At 39.8% G+C, this 27,742-nt stretch overlaps 1 protein-coding gene across 5 annotated transcripts in view; it reads right to left on the bottom strand.

Annotated features, from left to right (window-relative positions):
- Positions 1 to 27,742, bottom strand: part of astn1 (astrotactin 1) — a 427,741-nt gene continuing 399,999 nt past the window's right edge. For all 5 annotated transcript variants that reach the window (XM_084369247.1, XM_084369246.1, XM_084369245.1 and 2 more), the window contains 4 exons: positions 22,012 to 22,147; positions 19,223 to 19,323; positions 17,333 to 17,516; positions 1 to 4,413 (listed from right to left, as the gene is read on the bottom strand). In XM_084369247.1, coding sequence (XP_084225373.1) covers positions 4,176 to 4,413; positions 17,333 to 17,516; positions 19,223 to 19,323; positions 22,012 to 22,147 — 659 coding nt within the window. In that variant the 3' untranslated portion in view covers positions 1 to 4,175. The remainder of the gene's footprint in view (positions 4,414 to 17,332; positions 17,517 to 19,222; positions 19,324 to 22,011; positions 22,148 to 27,742) is intronic.

Here is a 27,742-nt window from a genome sequence, read left to right on the forward strand (position 1 = left end):
TTTTCACAATATACTCTTTATTGTTCTTTGATGTAGCAAAGATTAAAGTGAAAAAGTTTATGATAGCCACATACAGTATAGACAGAATAATATCATGCAGATAGAGTATAGTTGGTTCACATTTTTCTTAAAGACCAAGAAGTGTTTTCACCTTAGTCATTTTATGGTCAATTCCACACATTTTACCATCTTTATACAACAATATAATATCGTCATCTTTTAATCAACCAATCACTTACAGTTCATGACAGTGGTCCAATCAGGTTCCAGATAGTGGATAGCGTTAGCTCAGAGAAAGTCAGAGCCTCAGCTCTTTACATAAGAACTGCAATTAATCCAATTGCTAGACCAAGCTACACAGCAGATATTACAGTACAGTATTGTATCTACTAAAGCACACATACATGTTGTAAAATATCACCTGTTGTACATTTATATACAGAAGAAAACACTGTACTGTGCTATAATGTGATGCATGTATGAAATACTTTGCTGCCTATACAAAAATCTACAAGTGTTCATTTTAGTATTCACATATGAGATTTGTTAAAAATCAACAACTAACTGCATTTCTTTAACATCAATGTCCAACATGGCCACTGCACAGTGATACAAAATCAACAAATGGAGGGAGAAGGAAGTTAAAATGTACTCACCATAAACACACAGTGGAAGTGTCAAAGAAATCTTTCTAAAGATGTATACATTATTGCATGAAGTTGAAACATACAGAGAAGTATTTGAAAACATTACGACACTGTTAAATTGCAGTTTCGGTACAGAAATATCACTTTTAACAGTGTTCAGTGGTTAGACTGTGGATGATGTGTAAACTGTCAAACAATAATGAAAATACTGTCAGTGGTTTGGCAAGTTCAATGAACATTCTGAGAAGATGAACCGATTTGTGGACTTCCTCTGTGATGCCTGATATTTAGTAAAACTCCTTTATAACAACTTTAGTTATAAATGCAAACTATCAATACTACATTCAGCAGGTTATAGCGCTAAAACTTTATGATAATGCTTTGTACAAGGCTTGCTTTGTATGTCTATACTACTAAAATAACTCCCAAATTTTACCTTTCTAAAATCTCTTTAGCTTCAACTGCCTACATGCTACCTCACCTTTCTCACAGAAATATGGATAATTATGTAAAATACTGGCTTTTTTCCTGTTGTCGCTACATGAGATTTACTTACGTTGCACTGCACTGACTTTTCAACCAGCCCAGTCACTGTGATCCGCATACCAATAACATGAGTTTAGACGAGGGGTCTCAAACTGCCGGCCCCCCATCCCTCTCCATCCGGCCTGCGACCTCATGTCAAACATGTAATATATCTGGCCCGCAAAATTATTATTATTATTATTTTTGTTGTTGTTTCACATTAATATAAACTACATCTTCATATGCAATTGAAATAAAAACACAATTCTATTTCAAAATGCGAGTTGACTTTTATTTTGAAGTAGACTTGTCACAGGAAATATAATGTATTCAGCTAGCACTGCTTTCGTCAGTAATGTAATTGGCGCTAAGCCCGAATACCGGGAACATACAGACTACTGTGACAAGCCAAGTTCAAGGTATAAGTTAATTATTTATAAAGACAAATATTTTCACTTTCAAAACTGTTAATGTGCGTACAGATGTATACTTGGGTTTGCATTTTTTGGTTAAATCTGAAGAAAATATGAGCCAAAGAAATTAAATATAATTCTACTTGTTAGTTCAGTGCGAGATCTGCACTAACTGTCAAGAACAAATCATTTCAAAATGTATACAAACTGCTGTTTGCCTTTTTGTGTTATTATGTCAATAATGGAAATAAAAAAACAAAATTTTCTGAAATATTGCACCTTCTTGTAGTACTTGAACGCTGTAGTGGTCCTTCTGCGAGATGACACACTACCAACAGTGGCCCCAAGATAATTAGAGTTTGAGACCCCTGCTGTAGACTTTCAAATTGCGTACAGTTAATAGTCAAATTTGTATCCAGGTGATTCTCCAATCTTTCCCATTACGTTCTGTGGAAAACAGATAGGTCCAAAAACCACACATAAATAATTCAGGTGACGTATAAAGAGCGAAAAGGTCCAATTAGGGTAGAGGTTTGGGTAACACAGGACTTTCACCCAGGAGTATGATGTTAATGAGCCTGTGTGGCATTTAACCTAAGTCGGTAAGTTAAAGGAAAACACGTATTCAACTTTATAACATTTTTCACATGTGTAACGTCATCTTTTCCCAAACCTAATGAATAGTTTTGTTGCCTAAACCGAACCAAACTGTAACCTTTACAGTATGTGTTTAATTTTGTTACCAACATGACTATAGATCTGCTCTCCACAGAAGTTATGAGAAGGATTGGTGCATCACCTGCACATAAAGTTGGACTTTGGTGTACACACTGCACACTATTTAAAAGGAATAAATCGTGTTATTTGTGCACAGATTGAGGAGACTGGGTTGTTTCATCATATTTAAATGATGTGTGTGAGTACTGGGCTGAATCATTCGAAATAGTTAAAAAGAGAAGTGATATTTTAAAACTGCAAGTCTTTGATTCTAAGTCTGAGTCTAAGATTTGATGTAAAAGCAACTCCACACAACACAGCAGCCAATATCAAATCACAGTTATGGGTTAAGGAGATACACACTGTTTTAGTACATGAAGTGTTCACCTGCTGGGTGTGTTGCAGTTATCCATAGTAAATGCGTACGACAAGCAGCAGAAGCTGTAAAATATTAACCAACGGCTGGAATGTACCAGTGAAACTGAAGCTACAACAAACTGAACTAGACCCAGAATCTCTTGGATCCATTTTTCATGTAAACTTTACAGGAAAAAAGCATCAGGTCTAAGAAGCAACTACCTGTATCCAGGCAGCAGGATAGATGGGCTCCTCAAAAAGTCACAATCACTATCAGTTTTGGCCACTTGTTTGACATCATGAGTTGCCTTTTGTAATTTCTCAACAAAATGTCTAAAGATATGCAGGCACAAAGGAGCTGCCCTTTATATCCCACATCTGCCCTTTTAATATCTGACTGAATATGAAGCTTTCCCACCTAGATTACACTATTAGGGTGTCACATTTTTGCAACAATGGGTACGAAAAGGTGCTCTTTTTATGTATCAAAGTTTTAAAATGAAGATTGCTGGGTCCAACAAAGGAAAAACAAATAAAATGCATGGTCTCATGTGTAGTTCCTGTAACATATTTTTTTCATGCCATTCTGCATTTGTAATGATGAAAACAGGAAGAAGAAACCCTGCCCTGGAGCTTTTGAAAGGCTTCTGCTTTTGATCTCTGATCCATTTTGATTTTTCCTGCTTTTTATGTCCATTCCTGCCTTTCAACATTTCACACAAAACAAATTTAGATATAGTACATACCGAACTTTAATTAAGCAAAAAAAGCCTTGGTGGCTAAGTAAAAAAGTTACCCTGTGCCTGCAGCTGCTTCACAGTAAATGACTGCATCATATGCATTGAACTACAATTTGCTTCTCACTCATCCATTGACACGCACCTTCACACTGACTGCAGCGAGCTAACTGTCAGGAGCAGTGCGGGGTTCAGTGTCTTGCCCAAGAACACTTCAACTGAAATGCCAACCTGTAATAAGTACTGAACTTTTTTTTATGTCTTTCCTCAGATTCCCAATGGTGCTTCAGCCCATAAGAATTTGATGTATGACAAACAAAACATGTATCATGATTATGCAGTCATACAGCGATGAAGAAGACACAATGGAAACTGATCAAAGGCATGAAACAAGGAAGGCTTTTACTGTGAAGCATCTGCAGAATGTGTCACGTTTGCGCTAATTTTGACTTAATCATTGTAAGTCATGCAAGAATGGAGTTGAGCATAGCTCAGAGGAGCTAAAAGGATTCAATTAACAAAGCCCAAGTTTATCAGAGGATCATCAAGATTCAGAGATCACCTCCTAACTGTCAGCTCTGATTACAGTTTTGATTATCTTTACCAATAATATGGTTAAGTTAAATAGAGTAAATAATGTTAAGCATTTGCTTATGAAGCTATAAATGCATTTAGCTTATGATACCAAACGAGAACCCTGCATTTTATTAGTTTCCTTGTTGGGTTTGACAAATCTTCAATATTCCTGTACACATCCAAACTCAAAGCTCTGAATCATTTTACAGCTCCTTGGGCTCGCCGTAGTCATTGTACATGACAGTGAGTGTCTGCTCATCACAGGCCTTGTGTACGTCCTGACCCATGTCTGACCAGTTCAGCCCAAAGGCCTTGGTGTCAGTGTAACGGCAGGACAGGAACTTGAGGGACATCCTGCGGAGGCCAATCTTCGGCTCTTGCAGAAGACCCTTACACCACGGGGAGAGCTCGTCTAACTGGGACAGGATGAGGCCGGCCTTCCTGTTGGAACAAAGACGAAATTAAGAAATGATTAAATTGGGTTTTTATTTGCTTTGAGACCTTCATAGCATCCATTACCTGTTATAAGTGAGAACAATACAAATTAAAAAATATGCATCATTGCAAGGGTCAACAAAAAAAAAGTTCCCATCCAATTCTAGTCAGTATTAGAGAGTAGACAGAGAGAAGTGGAGTATGGCATCAGAGGGAGGACAGCCACCAGTTTTCTTTCATTCAAGACTGTACAGGCAGGACCGTTTTTTAATAAAAGGAACTGCTGCAGAGAACCAGCATTAACCATCTACCTTACCTTTAAAAGCCCTGACCAGCTCTTTGCCTGAGCCACATTGACTTCAGAGTCTTTTCAGAGTCATATAGAGTTTGTCTGGATAACAGCAACTCTTTTCTCACCGAATATACCAATGTATGATGTCTTGATTTTGAAATATTTCACCGGCCATTATGTTTTGACATGCTACCTTTTAGGAAGAAAGTAACAATCGTAACACACAAAAATATAGTTTAGTCTGACCTTGGTATTAAGTGTCTCTGACTGAAGATCTCAGGGTTAAGATGATCTTAGTCATATTGTAAGTCCTTGGGCTACGGCCATCATAGCCTTAAAATGTTTTTGGGAATTGACTCCCTGGTCCGACCAAACAGCCAGTAGATGATGTAAAGTGTAGTCTTCCTTGACACCAAATTGCAATGCACCACTGGACTGCCACTGCACCTCCACTCCTTCTTTGACTCATAGGAAGTCATCTAAATCCCAAAGGGGAGTGGGCGGGGAAAACAAAATATTGCTACACCTCAGGAACATGTCTCATTTCAGCAACTTGTGCTTATAGTGTGGTGCATAAGTGTACTGGTATAATTTGCAGCTTAAATTTGCTTATTTCTATTCAAACTAGACATTTTATCCCCCAGATCTGCCCAATCCTCTACACTGGTTAATTTGCAAAGGTTTAGAATATATGTAGCTGATATCACCAAAGTCAAGCAGCCAGTCAGCAAACAGGAAATCCTATGAACTGTGAGGACAGTTGTTGCCAAGCGTCTGAATGAAGATGAAATTTCAGTGTAGAGCACATCAGCCTTCAGTTACCCTGACTGTCTACAGTCCTTAAACCACCCTGTGACTCTGCTGTTGCTTTAGTATGACGTCACTGTATGATAGACCCTGAAACTTACCCATCTACCACTGCTTCCTGTCTGAAACAGCTGACAGGTTAAGGTGCACTGTTACTGACACATTCCGACTTTGACCCAAAGCACACAGGCCTGGGTTAAAGTTAAACAGTGGAAAAGTGAATGAATGAAGAGGTGAATGGCTGCAACAGGTAAAGAGCTGGTCCTGTGGAGGAAAATAGACTAATGGACGTCTGTAATATCATGAAGAAGCAGAGGAGAGACTATGAAATGCTTGAACTTGTCCTTTGGCCAAACCAGTCCAGCTGAAAAATCATCTCCATGAGTAACATGATGCACAGGGTTCACATAAACACATTTTGCAGGGACGCTGAGCGCAATAAATAACCATTAAGCCTGATGCAGCCTGTTTGGCCCTTGTAGTGAAACCCTGTCAAGTGTTTGCCTAAAGTCAGAAAATGGCAGAGGAGGAGATTTCATTCATTCCACACACACTTTCTCCTCGTTCTTCAGCCAAACCAGCACTTCTACAGCACAGTGTCCCCATCCTGCCAAGCCACAAGTCTGCTGGACGTACCAGAGTCACCAGAACCACAGCACATTATCCTGATGAACTGATGACACATCAGAGCACCCAGGCTACACATTCAATATGCACCAGTTAGAGGAAATTGATGGCCATATGAGAATGAACAAAGAGCATTTGTCTCTCTCTAAGTGTTTTTACCTATCCGTAGCTCTAACTCTCTGGAGTTCCTTTTCACATGGAGACCAGTTTCAGCAGATTACTTCACACAGTCCGCCTGCAGCTGTGTGGTTTCCCTCCTGCGTGCATCGGTTTAATTCAATTCAGAATGCAAAATGTGCAAGTGTAAGTATTCACAAGTACAGTATGTGATGTTCTGCTGATGCTGATGTGATAATGCTGACTGACATGAAAAGAACAACGGAGAGATGAAAGATGAAAACACAGGCAGACAATTGTAGGGAACGCAAAGAAGGTGAAGTCATGATTTTTACTGGTGATCTCAACAATGACTGATGATGGTAAAAGATGATATATGATGGTGTAAGGTCAGCTACATGCAGGATATGCCAAGTCTTCCGTGTCAAAACAACTATAAACATAATGTACTACAGAAATTTGCAGAAAGAACCATTATTGTTTTTGAAGGTTGAATTTCCTTCAAATAATGATAAAAAAAACATGCTAGTGTTTTTTTTTCAACCTTATAAAATGTATATGTATGTATATGACCTAATTCCAGAGAAGCTGCTAACTAGATCATGTGGTGAGATTGTTTTCTTAATTGCTGTTTCCAAGTTCCAATTCTGACCTTGAAAAGTTTGGACCCGAGGGCTCAGTCCTTTAAGTGCTCTGAAAAAAGGAAACTTGGATATCTACACTTTCATGACAGAAGACCCATCTGTTGATGAAGATGTGATTATGTGATGTGATTGAAAGCATGAGAACAGCACCTGAAAATGCATAAAAGGTCCAAAAAGGTGTAATAGAAGCATAAATGTCACAGAAGAGATGAATGTTTTGACATTTGAATGAAAAGGAAGAGGAAGAGGATGAAAAGAGGAGGAGGAAAAGGAGAGAAGGTGAAGAAGAGGATTAAGAGAAGGAAATGATAAAGGCTCTGTGTGTGTGTGTGTGTGTGTGTGTGCCTCTAGTCTATTGTAATAAAATGTTGTAAAAAGCTTAATATTTTAAAAGGTAGAAATTATTTAAAAAAAGGTTGAATGGAAGCATACATGTCCATAAAGAACATTGGAGTAGGTTTACAGTAAATGCTGAAAAACAGTCTAAAAATGTAAACAGTGTAAATGACGTCGTTATGCAGGCTTAGCAAAAACACACACCGGCCAACAAAAACTCTCAAAAGTTGAACATTTTCTTTCTTTCCTCCTCCTCCTTCCAAAACACACCAATAATCAGGTAACACTTGTATTTATAAAGACCAGATCATAAACAAAAGTACAAAACAGGACATGGGCTGACAACAGTCACATTGGCTTTCCTTGCTTTCTTCTTTTGCCGCAGCCTTCTCGCGTGCTTGCTGTTGATTCGCCCACAGCACCCACTACAGTGAGGGCATCAGTTACAAATCCGCACAGATGAAGGCTCAGCTAGCAGAGTATGTACATAAATTGTGGTGGACGGTGTGCGTACACCTGTGAGGAGGCACTAGTCGCCGCATGGAATATGCTAGAGCCCTTACTCAGCAATGTCAGTTACACATCAATACAGATCTAAAGTTTGCTAACATTAGCCAGCATTAGCTACTGGTCACACCAGACCGAGTACAACTGTAGCAGAAGAAGTACTGAGTGTATCGTATAGATTAATGCTGCATTTTATTGCTCAAATTTTCATTTGGTAGCGGGAGAATGTGTTTGACCGTCTTTCAGAAGTTACAAACTGTAGTTTCAATCATGTCAGATGTCTGAAACAATGCCAGCAAAATGCACCGAAATAAACAAACGTCAATAGTTGAACAAGATCAGTCGTAGAGTTGAACTAAAGGAATGAAGTTATAGAGAACATAGCTGGACTGCAGGAGAATGAACGTCTCCTCTTCTCTTAAATTCTTTTCATCAGCTCTACTGTTTACAATTGTCATCTTGTGGCTGGCGCACACACACACACACACACACACACACACACACACACACACACACACACACACACACACACACACACACACACACACACACACACACACACACACACACACACACACACACACACACACACACACACACACGACTGTGGTCTGTGCAGTGTGTGTCACATGCTGGACTAGCACGCACTAATAAATATGTTGACACTTTCAATTACCCGAGCAATGTTCAAACACAAGAAAAATAGATCCCTACATAATATAATAAGTGACACATGATCCGGTCTGGACTGATTTGCAGTTGGTCCTGGATAAAAGCAACCATTAGAAGTAAGTAAGAAAATATGTGTTTTACTTGTAACTTGTGTGTTCCAGTCTCTGCGGTGAACTAATATCCTCATCCTTGTCAAACACCCATCGCAACGAGGGCCCACAAATCTTTTTATGACTTTGATTTTGTTGATAAGCTTCAATCCTCTGGTGTTTTGAACTTAAAGTTGGCACTGAACAACACACTGTAATAATACAGACACTGTGTGGCCTGTGGATTTATCTTCAAACATATAGCACATCAACATATTTCCTGGTATGTGTCAATGTTATTACTGGAAAATGGATGCATTCTGTGTGCCATAATAGGCCGTAACTCCTTTCAAATAGGCAAAAAACATATTTTCTTGTTATTTTTGGCTTTCGTCTGTAATTTGCAAACCATTTTAGATATGGAGATACATGAGAAGCACATCCTCTTTTCAGTGGTCTGGCTAATGGAAGTATTTTGCATATGCTATTGAATTGTTTTTGGAAGTGTATTTTGAATTTTATATGTACATGAAGATGCTCAGCAGGACAACATCCCTATTGCAAAGGCATAAGGACTGAGCCACAACAGCTCAGTTATGTTTTCTGCTCTGGAAACTGCAGTAAAAGAAATTATAAATTGAATGATGTCAGCCTGTCTGCAGACAGTAATGCTTGTGTTGGTACTGGTACTGTGCTGCCATACTGTCATTCATATCATTTTTCTGAAACCTCTTTATGTTCCTAATATTTTGCCACAGATTTCAGTGGTTTGAGGAAATTGGAATATTTATTTGCTTTAAATAAAGAAAAAAAATGTGGTTTGTTATGCTTTTCATTTTTTAGGAAAGCAGAGGAATGTTTCACAGGTGCCAAATAGCAACGGTTGTCACCATAAATCCTTGTGCATGTATAGCAGTGGAAAAAGACTCTCGCAGCAAACCTTTGTGTGGCTTTGACTGTGCAGATGCAAGCGGGCATGTAGATGCACGTGGATGGTCATATGTTTTGGCCAAAACATTGAAACCACCGACAGGTGAAGTAAATAATATTAGTCATCTTTTGTACAATGTGATGTTCTGCTGGGAAACCTTGGGACCTGGCATCCAGGACTCATAAAAACATTTACACAGTCGTGTTTCCATCACTTCTGGGGACATAGACTTACTTTCATTTCTTGGACATTTACCCTCCCCCACAACCTAATAACCACACTATAACCACCACTTGCCTTCCCCTAAACCTACGTTTACACCAACCTCAAATCAAGCCTTCACTCTAAAATGTAATGATTTACGTTATGGGCACTTGAGTTTTGTCCCCATACGGAAATCGGAACCCCACAACGCCACAGTGTATGTCCCCACAACGTGACTTATACACATCTATAGTGACTTTAAAAATACTTCTTTTCCTTCAGTTGTTTAAGTGGATTCACTGAAGTCAGCCAGACACATACCAAGTCTTACAACAACAAACAGAAAGAGGAGATTAGATTAGCAGGTTATTGCTTTAAACAATGTACACATGCTAGGGGTATTCATGGGTCCAAACTTTGAGACCTAATCAGAAACAGACATGTGGCGAACCCTCCCAAACCTGAAAGTGTGTCAGCAACAAGTCACAGGTTCTGGCCGTGCGGACAGGCTGATTAAAATGTGTAGTGAGAGTTAACACAACATACGACACACACAGTGTCTGCCTATGAACGCATCATGGTGTCACTGTTGACTTTTTAAATATTGGACTACTACTGAACTTTTTGCCATATGGAAGTATTTTAGGAAAAATAAATAAAATAGGTTGTAAATAAATATTTAGCAGATGTGTTCACCTTTTCAGGAACTGACCATTAAAATAATTATGTTATAATGTTAATTAAAAAAACAAAAGGATAATCTGGATGGCATTATGTTCTTTTAAGAACTTGAAGTCACTTTTCTATCTCTCAGGGAGCTAAGCTTGATGTATTGATCTTCTGTTGCTGTGGTCACTGTGAGTCTGCCTGGTCGTGCGTTTGATGCAACTGATCCAGTGTCTGAAAAGTGTTTCAGAGTCCCATGTACTGCCCCCGACAAACCTTGAATCTAGCCATAATTTGTCACTCAGAAAGACCCTCTTAGCTTCTGACACTTGTAGCTGAGTGTGGATGCCATGTTTCCCACTATCACCATGCTACAGAAGTAAGCAATGACCTGCTGGGAACTTGAGGCAAAGCCATATTTATAAAAGGTGAACACTTACTGCAGGTGAACAAGCATCTGATGAGTAAACAAATCGACGAGTGTCAGAAATCTGCCCTTTGGTACAATGGAGTTAAGTTGGTCAGACCAGTAGTTTGCTTAAAGGTGATTGTTATTATTACTGTTGCCGACCTAGAAATAGTGCAGGATCTTAAATATATCTTCTTTATTTCAAATTTTCTGAATCCTAAAACTTTGATTATGTCCACATTTTCATAAAAATATGACATTTTCAATGTGGCCTCAGACATGTGGCCCCCTCGGTAAATTAACTTCATATCAAGAGCTGAGACCTGTCGAGACTTTGCTGGATTACCTCAGACCTGCACTAAAAATATCTTTATGTAAACCGTCTCTGAAAAAAAGAAATTCTCTGATTTCATAAACTGACTAATTGAAGTGTCATTAATAATTACTAAAAATGCTCAGTCAATTCCAAAAACTACTGTATGTCACATTTGACTAGAACCAGACAATGCAGCACCGTGGATCTGCGAGTGAGGGTGCTTTTAACTGTTAGGTAAAGTCATAACAATTTATACTCATATTGTATTATTTTATATTGGGATATTTCACTGGAATGTGAGTTTGTAAATATTTATGTGTTTCTGTTCACCGTTCAGTATGACAGAAACCAATAAATCACTGCTGGACGAGCAGCTGAAGGTTCGACTTCGACTGTGTGTATTTTTGTCCTCTCAACTATAAAAAGTCAGAAAGCAAAGTAAACAGTCTGCTGTGATTATGATTATGATTTCCTGAGAGAAATTCCAACCATAACAATACTTATTATCACAAGTACTCCTATGATTAGAGAGACTGTCATGTAAAAACAAAGAAAATAGGAGAAAAAAAAAAAACCAAATCTTTTTCAGTTCATCAAAGGGCACAGAGTCCAACCAAGGACATGGTCAGGATTGAACCGAGGCCAGGATGAAGGATTTTCTTTCAGCCGAGCCAAAACATCCAGCATTTATACATCAACAGCCAGGCGGCGTGCTTTAAATGATGGGTACTCCCCGGCTGATGACAAGACCTGGCCCTCAGGAGAACAAGTGTCAAGCTCTGGAGAGACGGCCTTTCGGTGAGTTTATGGTTTGAGTTAAGACGTCACGCGATGTTGCATGAAAAAGGCAACAAAAATGTCCTCCGCAGGATGCCAAACGGTCTCGTCAGTGAGATTCGATCTGTTTCTAAAAACAGCAGATCTGAATATCTGCTGCCACAAGAAAGATAAAGCCACATTTGTTCATTCATTTGGTTCCAGATATTGCTTACTTGGCTGATGCGAGTTTACATTGAGTCAGAGCCTGAGCTGAGCTCTTGTTATCTGTATTTTGACTAGCTAATGAAAATCTAGTTTATTCAGACCTCATTGTTTGGGAACTGGGGAATTCTCTTTATAAAACATCGAGCTGATTTGGGAAGATGAACCGCTGTGTGTGTCTGTGGTCTGTACAGTATGCGGTGTATGTGTGTTGGTGTGTGTGTGTGCGCTCGAGGGGAGCCTGTCTGCACTCTTGTTTACTGTCGGCGGTACCACAGATGTGTTGTTTGGGTGAGAGAGGTATATTCCCTCTCAAGCGAACAAAGAAATGGTGATTTAAGAACAAACCGCAAACAAAAGGGACCTAAAGAGGGGCTGGCTGCAACAGAGAACAAAGACTGTCTAGTTTCTGGGCAGATTTTGCTGTCGTGGATGTTATTTACTGTAAAGTTGTAGAGTTTTAGACTTCTAATAGTGCTATGGAGCTGGTTGGATGACACACGAGCACACACAGGTTTTTGGATTGCAAAAATGAGACTAATGAGATTAAATAAGACTAAAGCGAGATTATTGCAGGCTTCTGATTTTGAATGCATCATCCACGCCATCATTATTTCTGTCTCAACTCCTGCAGTGTCCTTTTAACTCGTCTGAGTCACACTGCCCTGGCAGTTTATCTTGTTCAAAATGCAGCAGCTAGGCTCTTAACTCAGACTGGTCGGAGATCTCATATTACTCCTATTATAGCCTTGCTGCATTGGCTGCCAGTCAATGTCTAAATTTATTTTAAGACTCATTTAATTGTAATCACTTATAAGGCACTATGTGGCTTTGCTCCTGCCTATATTTCTGCGCTACTAACCCTTAAACGTCAGTGACTGGCCTCAATCAACCAGAGACCATTGAAGCATGGGACGATAAAGTTTCATGATGAAGTATGATCATCCTGATCCTGATCCTTTGCATCAAATTGGCCTTGACGTTTTTTAGCTTTTTTTTCTGCAGTAAAATCTTATATTGTCCCATCACTCACAACACGGACCAAACATTACACCAAAGGCGATTGCTCTTTTGCGGTCTCAGCACCCAGACTCTGGAACAATCTCCCCTCCGATTAAATCAGCTGAGCCTGTTGGCTGTTTAAAAAACTTAGAAATTAAAACCATTGTCAGGCACAGGTAGAGGAAACAACAGCTAATAACTACCAGTTGTGCCTGTGATGTCACCATTAAACAAATTATTCTGAATCGCTGGTCTGAGTTATCCCAGTGAGCACCAACTGGGAAAACTGGGTGACATGAGGTCTGAGGTCCAGGACGCCTGTTCACCCTCTTTTTAACCTTCTAAAACGTGGTTACATCAGCCTGTCACAAAACACAAATTGGTGTCATCTTGATAATTAGCTCATTTGTATACTGATAGGCGAGATTTGGTCTACATGACGATAAAAACAAATGTCATAAATATGGAACTATATAGACTGTGAGCTGTCAACAAGAAGCTTCCAGGACATCATAATGGGAGCAGTTTTATACATTAAGGTCAATTAATGCACTGCACTTACTGCTGTAAAGGGCGTGTGCAAATACTTTGTGGCTTTGACTACTCCAAACCATGACCTGTTGGTTCACACATAAGAAACATGGTGGCTGTTGTTGCTAAACAGGTAAAGTGGCTGTTCATCAATCAGAAGACTGGCAGTTGGATCCCTGACCCCTCATATATAATTGTTATTGCTTTACAAACACCTTTTATCATCTATGTTATATCTATCAGAGCATATTATTTTGAAGCTTGACTACGCTTGGTGAAAAAAAACGTTTGAACCAGTTTTTAACATATTTTCATCAGTGATTATAGACTTTTCCTAAATGTTTTCTCGATGTAAAAAAGCTCACTGGGATGTAACACTTTACTCTTAGGTAATACGAAGAAGAGGAAACGGAGGAAGAAGAACAAGACCAAGAGGAAGATTGTCTCACGACAGCAACCCACACAGAATTACAGCACTGGATGCTTAGACTCCTAATGAATTGGTAGGTTGAATAAACAGCAGTATCTCTGCACATCCCTGATGTTTACCAGCGTGACTCCACTGTGATACTTTATACCAACAAACCATTCGCTTAGAAAAATGTTGAAGGATACAATCTGTATCCTAATATGACCGTGATGTTTATTCATAAGATACAAATACAAAGAGCAAATCTAGATCAGACCCCACTGTTTGAGTCAATCTTTGTCCAACTGAATGACAATGATCAAGATGATCTGAGGTGCTTCTTCAGAACGAGGCCAACGTCAATACTGGATTCTTGAAAAGTCCGAAACTTTGAATGACCCTTATTTTGGTTTGCTAAAAATGATATCAGTCGTATTTTTGTCCTGGCGTCAGTGCAAACATTTATCTGCTGCATTTGTTTTTCCCAACGGTTGAATAACGTCAGACGAACAAAGTGTTTGACACCGCGGGGAAGTTGTCAGCACACGCAGACACACAGCAGTGGAGCCGTGAGGCCATTAACCTCTCTGCCTGCCCGCCCGCTCGGTAGACAGCTACAACTAGAGACGGCTCTGCTTCACGTTCAGTATGGAGTCTTTCCTCACACCAAAACCAGATACGTAGGAAAGTCTAATGTTCATTTGATGACTTGGCTAAACAAAACATGTTTATACTTCCTTCCCCTGTTGCCAGGCCTCACCTTGAATGCACTTCTCTTCTGCTTTTCCAGCTCTGAGGTGCCTTTATTAGCATTAATCACCCCTCCCTTTAACTAAATTGGGGGGCTGTTAATCTAAGTGTATTTTAATGGAACACTTCAGAAGCAACTCCCTCAATTACATCAACTCTTTCCAGCATGGTCCCTATTAAAAACAACCTTTCATTAAGGGCGGGGGGAACCCACAGACACAGAGAGAAACACAGAGAATTAAGGGAGCCTTGGCTAATCAGTTTCACCTGCCAAAGTGAAAGCATGTACCACAGACTGCCATTTATAAGTGTATTTTATGTCCGACACATGGCTCTGTTTATAAAACATTAAGCTACAATTTTACATTATGGGTACTTATCCGTAGTTTCGGGGGAAATGTGGGGCCCTCCCTGGTTGTGCGTTACTAAATGGCCCCGGTGATGTCACAGAAGTAAAGCTCCCTCAGCTTCCCAGTCGGTTTGAATGAATTTTCCCCGTAACTCTAATTCACACAAACAAGCACCTAGAATCAAAGACAGCGCTTTGGAAGCTGGGAGCGGAACATCTGCCCACCTTTGAGAATCAAAACAAGAGTCACACACCGCCGGGCTTCGAATGGGCTGATGCCGTGGAGATTTGGCAGAAACGAGCCACTGTAGGATGTGCTTGTAATTGTGCTGGGAAAAAAGGTGATTGGCAACAGAATTACAGCTTGCTTTGAAAAATGCGGCTGGATAGGAATACCTTTGTGTTGGTTTTGTTTGGTTTTAAGAACAAGAGATACTCCTTTTCCAGGGTGGAATTATTCCAGCTTAGTTTTCCAGATTTAAATACACAGTATATGATTTTCTAAATCAGACATAAGTAGTGTGGGATCATGGGAGTTGTTGTCTTCTTTGTTAACATTAAGCGATGGAGGACCAAATGAAATGCACTGTTACCTTAACATTACAGATTTCTCTGGGTTTGAACATCGTTGGAAACATCTGGAATAATGTAAGTTACAGAACTTATCACAATATAAAAAAAAGTTGAAGTCATTTGTAGACATTTTAGTGCAGAAATGTTACAAATTATATCTTTAAATCTTCTGGCTACTTCGACCAAAAGTGGCACTGCTGAAAAAGCACAAGGGGCTACACCAGGGGCCTGCACACTTAAGTGCCATGAAAAAGGTGACAGCCGCAGAAGTGTCAGTCGTTGTCGCTTACTTCTTACTTCTACTGCCTCTTTCTTGCCACTTCACCACTTCTCTGCTTTTCTCTGCTGCACATGAAAAAGTGGCAGTATTGCATAGTCCTGTGTTATTTAACCCTTGTAGCACACACATAAGCAATGCAGGGTCAGAGTACAGTAGCGGAGATGTGTCAATCCGACTGCGAATATTATAAAATTAAGAAAAAAGCTAACGTTAGCTCACTCTGGGCAAGGTTAAGTTACTGAAGCTCATTTGAACAGCAACATTCAACAAACAGGAACACACACATGGGGACGGGCACTGCAATGCATCGAGTGCAGGTGTGCGTTTTTTGCCCAGTTGTTAAGGTGCCAGTGCCATCAGATCTGCTTGTGGGGTGTTCAGACCACTGAACCTCTCTCTCCCTCTGTAGCTCTCGTTTTTCATTCTTGATTGAACAGTCTTTGACACTTTTAACGTCAAAAACCGAGTGCAACACAGTACACTTCTAGCCTGTCCTCGTCAGAAAAACAACCATATAGGTCGATAATACAAGCAGCTTATTACAACCCATATTGCTGTTCATTGTCCGGTGGTGACCTCTAGTGGCTGCAGTAGTAAATACAGCAGCACTGCAGTAAGTCAGGATGGTTAAACAAACACATGACTTTCACCCAGGAGACCACTGTTCATGTCCAGTGTCCAGTATTCCAACTTTACTTATATCAGATACGTAACATAACTTAAATACATAAGTTAAGTTATAGAGTATATCTGTAATGTTAGTCCAGTCCTTTTCAGCAATATGCTTCATTTTCATGGGCTGCAAAGTAAAACTGTCTGGCTTTTCCAACATATTTGAAACTGCTGGTAAGAGGACTGTCTGTTCAAATAGCACTTTAAAGTGGCGTTCACACCAAACCAACCCAGACTCTTGTCTAGTTGCCACTTGCCTTCAATCTTGCAGCCAGGCTGTTCTGTTATTGTTTCGAGGACGTCAGTGTCAATTGTATAAATTCAGTACAACAGATTGAATTTTCTTGGTGGGAGGACAACTCATGAATGGAGTCGGCAAAATCACATAAGTCTGCAATTTCAGGGACTGATTACAGTGAGCACAGTCAACACATTATCAAAACGGCTCAGTCTTTTGGTATTCAGTAAAAGTCTGACTCATAGACTTGTATATTGTTGGGTCCTTCTGATAAATTGGCCATCAAGCTAAAGTTGATGATCAATTTGCTGGAAGGAATGTGTGTTTCTGATCTGAGGTTACATATCCGAGACGTGGACACTTCTGAAATACAGACTGAATTCCAAACGTTTGATAGTCTCACTGCTTCTGACTTTTCCTTCCTCAGCTACTGCAGTGTTGAAGCAAAAACTGTCAAATCAAGCCACAGAATCGCATTTTATTTTCCGAAGGCAAAAAAATCTTGACAATCTGACAACTGTACCTGGGGCCTAGCTCATCCTCGCACCGCCAGGTAAATTCTCCGAAGCTCTCGTAGCGCTGGTTGTAGTGGTACAGCACACGGTGGAGCGTGGGAGCGCCAAGGTCCATCAGAGTATTGTAGGCAGTCTGCTGCTCCTTCCCACTGGTGTAACCATTGAACAGGTTATAGATCTTATCGGCTATTTCTGGAATATCAAACACAATCATACATGGAGGTCAACAACTTGACAAATATTGTTTTTCTTGCCTCATCTAGCATTTATTTTCTTGATTAATCACTTGGTCTGTAACAGGGAGCATCTAAGTTTTGATGCATATGTGAAATATACATATATATATATTGAAAAGGAATTATTAAAATAAAATGCATGCATATCATGTTCATCCCTGCATGTTTCACGTTCAGAGGCTGCACAAAACGTTTTTGAGATGTTTTTTGTTTGAGGTCTAAAATGTCAAAAAAGCGCGAAAAATCCAATTTAAAATTTCACAAAGCGAAAGGTGAAACATCTTATTGAATTTGTACTACCGCCCAAAACCCAAAGATATCAAAGGTGTAATATATAGGAATTGGCCACCTGTCGAATTCATACTCAAAACAAATAGGGGGCAGCATATCACCAGAATAACTGCTAATTGCTGCTAACTGTAGCTGCTGTTAGCCAGTTAGTTCAGTTAGCCATGCAGCTAGCAGTCGGGAAGGTCAATCGGACCACCAGTTGGTGCTTAAACTGCTAGCATGGGAGCTTTGGACCGGGACGGAGCAGGCCGTGGCTAGCTGCTTAGCATACTAACTTTAGTATTTCTTCAACATAATACATACATGTCATGTCATAAGCAGTCATTCGACTATTCAATTTGCCAACTAAGTGTTGAAACTCCAGAGACACTGTCAGGGTTTGACGTGCTACTTCCTATGGGTGGAGAACTTTTCTCTCCAATAAGTACTCCCCATCAGAAGCTCTGTACAAACATAGGGCATATATATGAAGTCTCCATTAGTGAAAATGTAATGTCTTTTTCTTTTTCTACTGCAGCAGCGCTTTGCAGTTTAGATTAATAAAACAGATGCCATTTTATATGCATATTTCCACATCAATAACATTTTAAAATTAATAAATCATTAACATATCCCTCCAAAGCCAAAGAGGTTGAAGATTTTCTTCTAATGGGAAATCGTTTTTTCATGGATCACCAGTTTGGTAACTTATCTACCTGTCCTGGTTAATAATGCCATTAAAATCTCTTCAGAACAGAGCCATAGAGTGGAAGTATTGTATTTCACACCATTCATACGTTTCCAGGGACTAGAATCAACAGCGAAAGCCAGTAGTGTCACACTTCACCGGCTGGAGCACTTTTGCAAGGCTCCGCAATAACATCTTCACGATAAATCTCTCGCTGGTGCAGAGAGTGGCAAAACATTTCAACTCTGAATCATATTTCATTCATGAATATACGGAATGAAACATTTTTACAGTCAATATCCTCATGGAATTGTAGTATACAGTGTCTATAAACAGTCCTACTCCAGAGAGGAAAAGTCTGTGACTTTATGGCTCACTCTATGAATTGATCTTCAACAACAGAAGAAGCGAAAGTCTGCCCTTTCAATTATCTTATATTTGGTTGCTTGAAAACTGAAAACACATTTCTCCCTAATTTTAAGTTCTTTTAACTTCGACTCAGCATCGCTGACTGACAAAATCATTTTAATCCAGTAAACAACCCATTTAAATCTGTCAAAACTAATGAAATACATAAAAGAAGCACAATGTAAATTCAACTTTTATGTGCAGTTTGAGCATGAGGCTCGTCTCTGTGAGCCACCTGTGACCAGTACTGAAAGATGATTCACCTTTCTGACTTTAGTCTGTGTTTCTGTCCTCACCTTGTGCTTTGACGTCATCCACAGTTGGACAGGGAGTTTTGATGGTGACCTCACTCGGACTGGAGCGGCGCCCTGTGTTGTCTACTGCCCAGAGCCGGAACCTAGTCACATAAACACACGCACACACATGAAAATGTTACGAAAATCTGCTGCTGATTGTGAGGGGTGAATAATTTTCTCTCACAAAACTAATCCAGTTATTTAGATTTTTCCAGTAATGGAGTTTGATAAATCTGTAGCACCACTTCAGCAACTGCAAACAACATTTCATGCAGCTGTTAATTCAATTAAAAGACTTTTCTTGTTGGAGATATGAGGCTGCTTTATCAATACAGGAGTTTCACTGGAGCCAGACTCACAATAATATAAAAAAAAGTAATTTCACTGAATGAATATCTCCACCTAGTGAGCAAAACACAAACTGCATCCACCTGCAGCACTGAGGACTTAGCCTGACAAACAGTAGCAGAGGGCAGAGAACTGGAGGAAAATAAACAATTGCATAACATGTTTTGTTATCAGCCGGGATATACAGTGTATAAGAGCATTTATTAATAATTGCATTTAAAGATAAAAACATTAATGGACTACAGTTATGCACACTGCGTGAAGAGACTTGATACATTTTGAGCATAAAACCTTTCCAGCGTCTTCAAAGACTTAACTTGCAGCTGCAGAGTGTGTTTTCTGTGTCATGCTTACATAATAGCGTGTACATACTTCTCCCAAGACAAATTTTTTTCCTCTACAGGGCACCGATCTCAAGCTTTGTGAGGGCTCTGAAAATATAAGGAGTGTGCAGCGCCCTGAAGGGAGAGACCAGGCCTTGGCTCGGAGAGATGAATGAGCTGCCAGACAGGATAGAGCGAGCAGGAGCCCCGCTGATGCTTGGATTAAAAGGGCATGTGTAGCTGCTCACTCAGCTCACATACATCAAAACTGTTTGAAGGGGCTCCGTCCTCGGGCCTCTTGCCCCCTTTTTTTCTTCTCTTTTGTTTTGCTCGTACACTCTTTTCCGCTGTACCTCCCTCTTGATCTTTTTCTCACTCCGTCTCGACCCCACAATTCGCCCCTGCTTCTTTATTTCTTTCTCTCCACCTTACTCTGTTTCTTTTCCCCCTCTACGAGGTGTGTGTGGCTTCCCCCTCTGGCAGGCTGTCTGTGAGATAAGTGTCAGCATGTGTATGAGAACATCTGAGCATCCGGTGTGTGTATCTGTGTGTGTGCTCAGAGAAAGAACTACATCTTGGCAACTGCATCACATTGTTCAACTTCTTTACTCGAGCATACACAAACACAGACAGAATACTGAAATATTTGAAATAACGTGCAATGAAATCCAGTTTTTGTAATGTCTTACTTTAACCTGAAATACCCCCCGAATTACCCAATATTATCCTGATTCAAACTCTTTGTGCTATCACTTAATAGCCTACTAGACCAAATCTTACCTTAGCTGCAACCCTTACTCTAATGCCTAGCTCTGAAATAACCCTAAATTACCATGGTCAGTAAAGGTGTCACATCCAGCACATTCGGTGCAGTCTGTGAGGACATCACTTGCAAATAAATTAACTCTTTCCTGAACGACTATACATGCATGTGGAAAGATATTGTGGTCATGAACTTATAATTTAGCCTGTAGTTCCCCTCATTCATCCCTAAAGACTACAGTTGGCTGTGAGTAGGCCTTCTTTGTTTTAGGAAATAAAGAAATGATATATTTGCTATCTGATGCATGGTTACATAAGATCAATTAAAATGTTCTTAAAAGACAGAGCTAACAGCTGGCGAAGTGATTAAGTAGCCTCACTAAGCACAGAGTGCTAAAAAAAAACCTACACCAAAAAACAACGGCATAAATATAGTTTTGCCTATAAAGTTTCTTAAAAAATTCGAGCAGCCAAAGTTGCACAAACAACACAAGGAAAAAAAATATTCTTCCAGTTTTAATTGGCTGTTTTTGGTCTGCAGGCTAAAAAACGTCCAAATGTGCAAGCTAACTGCTTTTTTAAACCAGGCACATTTGATAGGATGTATTTCCCACTGCTAACTTTGTGCTAACTTTGTGCTACACACATTACAAATGCACAGCAACCAGTTTGGATGTTGCAAGCTACAGCTAATGTCTGTACAGGAGTACATCCTGTTTGTGGCAAATAAATGTTTGCTTGGTCCCAATTCGACACTACATACTATTTATGTATACTATATACTACTTATCTTTATAAAAGCTATACTGCTTTCGTAGTAATCAGCATACGTTACAGTTTTTTTCTGACAGAAAGTGATCCAAAATGTCAATCAAAAGTGTGACTTGGAAATGACACTTCCAATTAAACTTCATGAAAAGAAAACCAAATGTTTCTCCAAAGATGATTTTTGTTTGTTCTCTATGGTCTCCCTGGAGTTGTCTCACCACAGTTAATGTAATCACTTCCAGCTGTGAGGAGGCTAGCTCCTCCATTTGTCTTTGTGCAATGCATTGTGGGGCAGCTACATCAGCTGCACAGTCAAAAATCAAGTGTTTATAGTATACATTCTGATTTATACTATATAGCATACTTAATTGTGTCACATTTTCATTGAGAACACAATACAAACTCAAAACCTGATATTAGTAAATAGTACAGAAGTTTCTAAATGTATAAACAGTCCAGCAATGAAATTTGCACAAACAGAACAAGATGGAGAATGCTTTAGTTGCTTTTGTTCTGAGATCTGGTACTTTCTTAGTTTAGTTCAGATCAGGTTGTTCAGTGTACATGTGAAAAAAAAGTGTAACTTACATGTATGTGGTGTCAGGCTCCAAGCAGCGAATGATCATGCTGATGGAGGAGGACAGGAGGTTGGGGATGTCCCCTAACATCACACATGGAGACCTGGCTCCAGACAAGATGTCATCCACAAAGCTCAACAGGGTTTCTGTGACAAAGAGAAAGGCAGACAGTGGGACATTCTGGTTAAAAATGCACCCAATGATTTCGGTTCAAATTGAGAAGAAGCTTCTCTGATATGAGAAGATATTAATTGAAATGTAATAATTAATAGTTTAGGGTTGTACTTGCCTGCTTGACTCTTTAATTAAGAGTAACTTTGCTTTGCTTACTATTATAAAAATCTCCAAACTCTTTAGCTTTGATAGGATTTAGCTTCAGTTTTCTTCGGCTTACAAAATGAGACAGTTGAACAAATGTTAACTTTGTGATTTAAACATTTTTTAAAACTACTTCGGGGTGAGATAAGGACGCTCTGCTGAACCTCCCTTAGGCTACATGTATACAGTAAGGTGATATGCCTCTTCGGTCTACTTTTGAAAGGGCAGATTAATGCAACTTGACATTAGACAGCAGCTCTCTGCAGCTCAGTAAACAGGCATCTTGACAAAATGTAAAACAAATGCACTGCACTGCTTTGCTCGGCCACAACACACACATTAAGTACAGTTTTGTATGTACATTTAGGGCCTGTCGGGGAAAGTGAAAAGGTGTCAGGTGCTGTTTTACAGAGTTCTAGTGCCGATTTTTTATTTATTTTCAAGGGCAGCAATGCTGTCAGCGTGTGTTAGTGAAAATCTCTCCTTTCAAAAGATATCAAACATGTGTAACAGTGGGATATTATTGACTGAGTGTTCAGACACAGGCAGGGTCAGAAACATTTGACAGCATTAATCAGGATATGGATCACACAACAGACAGGCAAAAAGAACAGCATGTTCAGTGCCACGCTGAAACAGATCTACAGTCCATTCAGCCAACTTTACTGGTGCAGATGGATGTTCAAGGGCACTTTGATGACCTAGATGATGAGGGAGTAGAGTGTTACACACTCACTGCCTGTCCACCCACTTTTTCCCAGCGGATTCCATACACCAGTTTTTAGCTTAAAGTTTTTTTTCCCACCTCTACTGTAGGTCTACCTCACCCAAGTTTTGCATAATCGTTGTCTTGACCATGCAACAAGGTTATAAAAACAACACACACAATCACATACAAGTGTGTATCAAAGCCTTAAAAAACAGACAAACAATAAAATAAAGATGAAGTTAAACTCTTGCATGAAACAAATTTACAATATACAATTCTTAGTGTATGCAAAATCATTATAAAATGAATTCTGGCCAAAAAACAATTATGTATCTTTTATCCAAACTTTCACAATTGTCTGCTCATAACAAAAGCTTGTAAAATAAATAAAATTCAATACAAATGTATTATATTTTAAGACTGTATTTGTATTTATAAAAGAAATATTTGCAAATAATGTATATAAGTGGATATTTTTAACAAGAGACCACTGATTTGTAGCCCTGTTAGAGGCAGCACAACTGTATTTTTAATGAGTAGTCGGGACATTTTCCAGCTGTGTCCGTGGCGAGAACCAGAAGAGCCAGACATGATCTTCTCCTCACCATAATCAAGTGTTATTTGTGCTTAAACCTCACCAGACAAGCACAACACTGTCATAACTTAAAATTGAAAACTCAACTTAAAGAAAAGTAACGGTTCAACATCCGTGCGTTTCAGAAACATACTTTGCCAACATTTATTCAGACAATTGATACACATATCCATCTCTGAGCTGGGAGGATTTACTGTACACTAAACTTAAAATAGCAGACCCAGATATATGAACCACTGTCCACCTTGGAGATATAGGCTGAAGCCAGTCATTTTACAATGTTCCATGTAATCTATGACATTAAATGCACATACTTTTACTTTGAAGGCAGTGCCATCACCTAGGCAATAGATTAATTGCCTTTTCCTTGTTGTCGTTCCACATCCTCAAGCAAGTTTTTAGCAAATTGCTTGAGCAAGTACTGTATAAGATACTAACGTTACTGTACTAACCAGCTAGCATAATCAATTAAAGGTTACTCATTAAAGACCAGTTTCATTGGCGTGGATATTGTAGGGAGATGCAGTAATGGGCGGTAATTCCCTGGATTTGTGTATATAATAATGTAGTTGTAACATAATGTAACTGTTTGGTGTTATTAGTTCTGTAGTGTTACCTACTGTAAGTATTCTTATTTTTTATTTTACATGTAATGGAGCAATTCTATTTCTAGTTTACCTACCTACCATCACACCACTACACCACTGAATCAGATAACACCTTAATTCACCTGGACCTCTCACATGCGAGGGATGCAACCTCCTCCTCCACCACCACCTCCTCTTCAGGGCTTCTTTCCTGCTGCCTAGCCTGGTGGTGACACATGCAGCTAGCTATGTTTTCCCAGCTGGCACTGCCTACGTCAAAAGGGCATTTGGCCACCGAGGTGTGCCTTTCAGTGTAAAGGGAAAAACCCTCTGCTTGGAAAAGCCGAGCCTGTGTGTGTGTGTGTGTGTGTGTGTGTGTGTGCGTGTGTGTGAAGTAAAGGTGTGTGAAGTGATGGGTTGCTCTGAGGTGGTCATCCGTGACCCTCTGCTACACAAGCAGTGCCTGTCTGTGTGTATTTATACAATATGTGTGTGTGAAGTGATGGACGCCCCGAGGTGGTCACCTGCGCCCTTCCTCCACAGGAGCTCTCCCCCTTGTGTGTGCCTGCATGTGTGTGTGAATATGTGCACTGTATGTGTGAGTGATGGGTGCTCTGAGGTGGTCACCTATGTCGACCCCGGCCTGTGTCACCAGCTGGTAAACAGAAGGCCAAGTGCCATGGAGTCAAAGAGAGAGAGCCTGAGGATGAAAAGAAGGTGTGCAGCAGCTGTCAGAGAGAGGTGTTTACCCAGTGCAGAGACTGACACACGAGTGAAAGATATAAACAGTGCCGGGGATGTAAATGAAAAGTGACATTGTGAGGCTTTGCACCACTTAGCATATTAATTGCTGGTTGGAATATCTGTCTCGCGTTTAAGGAGGCGTATCAAAAGGAATGAGTGTTTGTACCTTCACAGTTTGGAAATATGTTAAGTAATTCTCTCAATATCTGAACAAGTTCTGTCCTAAATGGGAAATCGCGACTAACATCAATCTTCATATACAGTTACAGTCTGTCTTATTTCGCAACATTAGCTATTCAGTTTGGATTGATGAATATACTAACTACCGTATTGGCCATGTTTACCACAACTGTCTCATACTGCAGGCCTTTATGAGGCTAACTAAAACACACTTATAAAAACGGTCTGCTGGTTGTGCTCTAGTTTTTACAAACAAATTGGCACAAATTCAATTTGCGTGTGGCTGGAAAAATAGGAGAAAACAGCATGGGAGCGTTTTATTTTCCCCTTCAGCTACAGTAGAGAGCAAGAAAAACACAGGACAGAGAGGGGTTAAACCATTTCCTGTGTTTACTTTTCTGTCACATCTCACTGTAAGAGCTCCGATTCTTGGGTCTGGACAAATCAACGGATTGGCTACCTACTTCTTACATGCCACCTCATGGCTGCTGAAGCAGAACACTGTAGTGCTTTTTCAATAGGGATTTAATGAGTGAGTCAGTACTAAAACATGCTTCTTGAGCTGGATATACTGTATTGCTCTGTATATTGAATCAAGAAGTCTTCCAACTTAGATGACAAAGCTTGCTGTTGTCATTAACTTCTAAAATGGTATACGCAGCATAGAGCATAGTGCCCGCATTGACAGAGTGACATTGTTTCTTAGTGGCTAACACAAATGCAAATATTTTTCTGAATAAATAATAAATATGGCAACTTCTGATCAACTTCTGTAGGTTAGACACACCTACATCTGGTTTAAGCACCACCTACGTCCTGTCAAAGCCCTGCCGAGTACTGATACGGATAGAGATAATCTAGTTGGTTTAGCAGATACAGATAATGGTTTTCTCGCTCTTCCCTGATGTTTTGCATTTAGCATGTTGTTTGCAGCAATTACCTCCGCCAAGTAGGTTATGTTTTCACCCATGTCCGTTTGTTGGTTGGTTGGTTGGTCAGCAGGATTACACAAAAACTACTGAAAAGATTTCCATGAAACTTGAAAAGAAGATGGGTCTTGGCCCAGAAAAGACCCCTTTTGGTGAGAAAAGAGATTGATCACTGATTTTTTTTATACTTTTACTAACATTGCAAGATAGGGTGTTTTCCGACAGTTTTGTTATCAGGGAATAATACATACACCTTGATGAAAAAAATCATCAGTATTTAGGTTGCTAGTATGTATGAGTATGTACATTTTTATGGGGATAAAGGGGACTGTTAGGCCCTGGCGGGGTATGCGCTCTACTGGGTGCCACTCTAGTTTTCTCCTGTAAGTAGTTAATGTCTGAAGAACAAGTTACTGAGTAACCAATTTTCTTTTTCAAATCCCGGTACCTCATTCAACTTATGTCATGTTGAACTGGGAACCTGTTGACCGATATGATGTGCTTTTTCCAAAATTTGTTAAAGTGCTTAACGTAGTTACTGTACGTTGGAGTAGAATTGGCTGTGATCGGGTGTCTCTGGGTTGTTGCTCTCATATCTGCAAAACAATGTGAATGTTAGTCAACAGCAGGTTAGGCTGCTGGGCAACCTTTGAGTCTTGAATTGCTGGGTGGCATTGCAATGTTGGAGTCAGTGTTTGAGTTTGTATGTGTGAACAAGGGTGTGACTGCCAAAAGATCCCTTCATAGTCTAGCCAAAGCTAATACAACAATTCTGACAGTCTCAGTCCTGGTAGTCACATTTAAGTTTACTGCCAGTGTATTGTCCTTGCAATGCAACTAACATCTCCCTCTGTTAGGGCTCAGTGAAGAAACACTGTCTGGGGACGCATGAAAAGGGAATTTTGAAATGAAAAGACCATGACTTCAGAAGATAGCTACTCCGTTTGACCAACTCAGACTGCTGAGGCTTCCAGACAACATTGGTTAAAAAGCAACCAATAACTCCCTCAACTTATGTAATGCATGTGAGTATTGCAGTGAGATGGAGAACCTATTATTTAAGATTTGGTTTAGTTCATTTAACTTTCCTTAAACTAAGGAATGGTTGGGATCATGCTGAAAAGAAACCAAAACTGTCAGTGGATGAGATGCAAACCTTGCTCTCTGGTGTCAAAGTCTGATCCTTTGTGCAGTCAACCATCCAAACCATCTGATGACCAATGCCATTGCACAATTTGTGAGGACAGTCTCAGTGAACTACATAGATCTGAAGCATTCGTCAAATGTACGGATGATTGGAGCAACTGAGATATCTTAACAAGGCAACATTGGTAAAAAGAGGTCTCATGGGACAATATGAGCAGTCAATCTATGAGACAACACACTACAACCCCAACTGTCAGTAAACATCTATCACAGCTTACGTCCAGTTTACACACAGTTTTCCTGTTTTCAGCATTCACAGACGATACTTGCCATAGTTTTGTGTACACATAGTTGTCTGGGCACTATCATTTTTAACCTCAAAATAAGGCTTTTGATATATTCTGACTAAACTGTTGGCTTATTTACATCCTGTCTGATCATCTGATTGCTCATGTTTTTTCCCTTTCAGACTAATGTTGGCACTTTCCCAGATCTCTGCTATTTACTGAGTACAAAGTTAACCCAAATGATGG

The sequence above is a fragment of the Pagrus pagrus genome, assembly GCF_965226575.1.
Source record: "Pagrus pagrus genome assembly, chromosome: 12".
NCBI lineage: Eukaryota > Metazoa > Chordata > Actinopteri > Spariformes > Sparidae > Pagrus > Pagrus pagrus.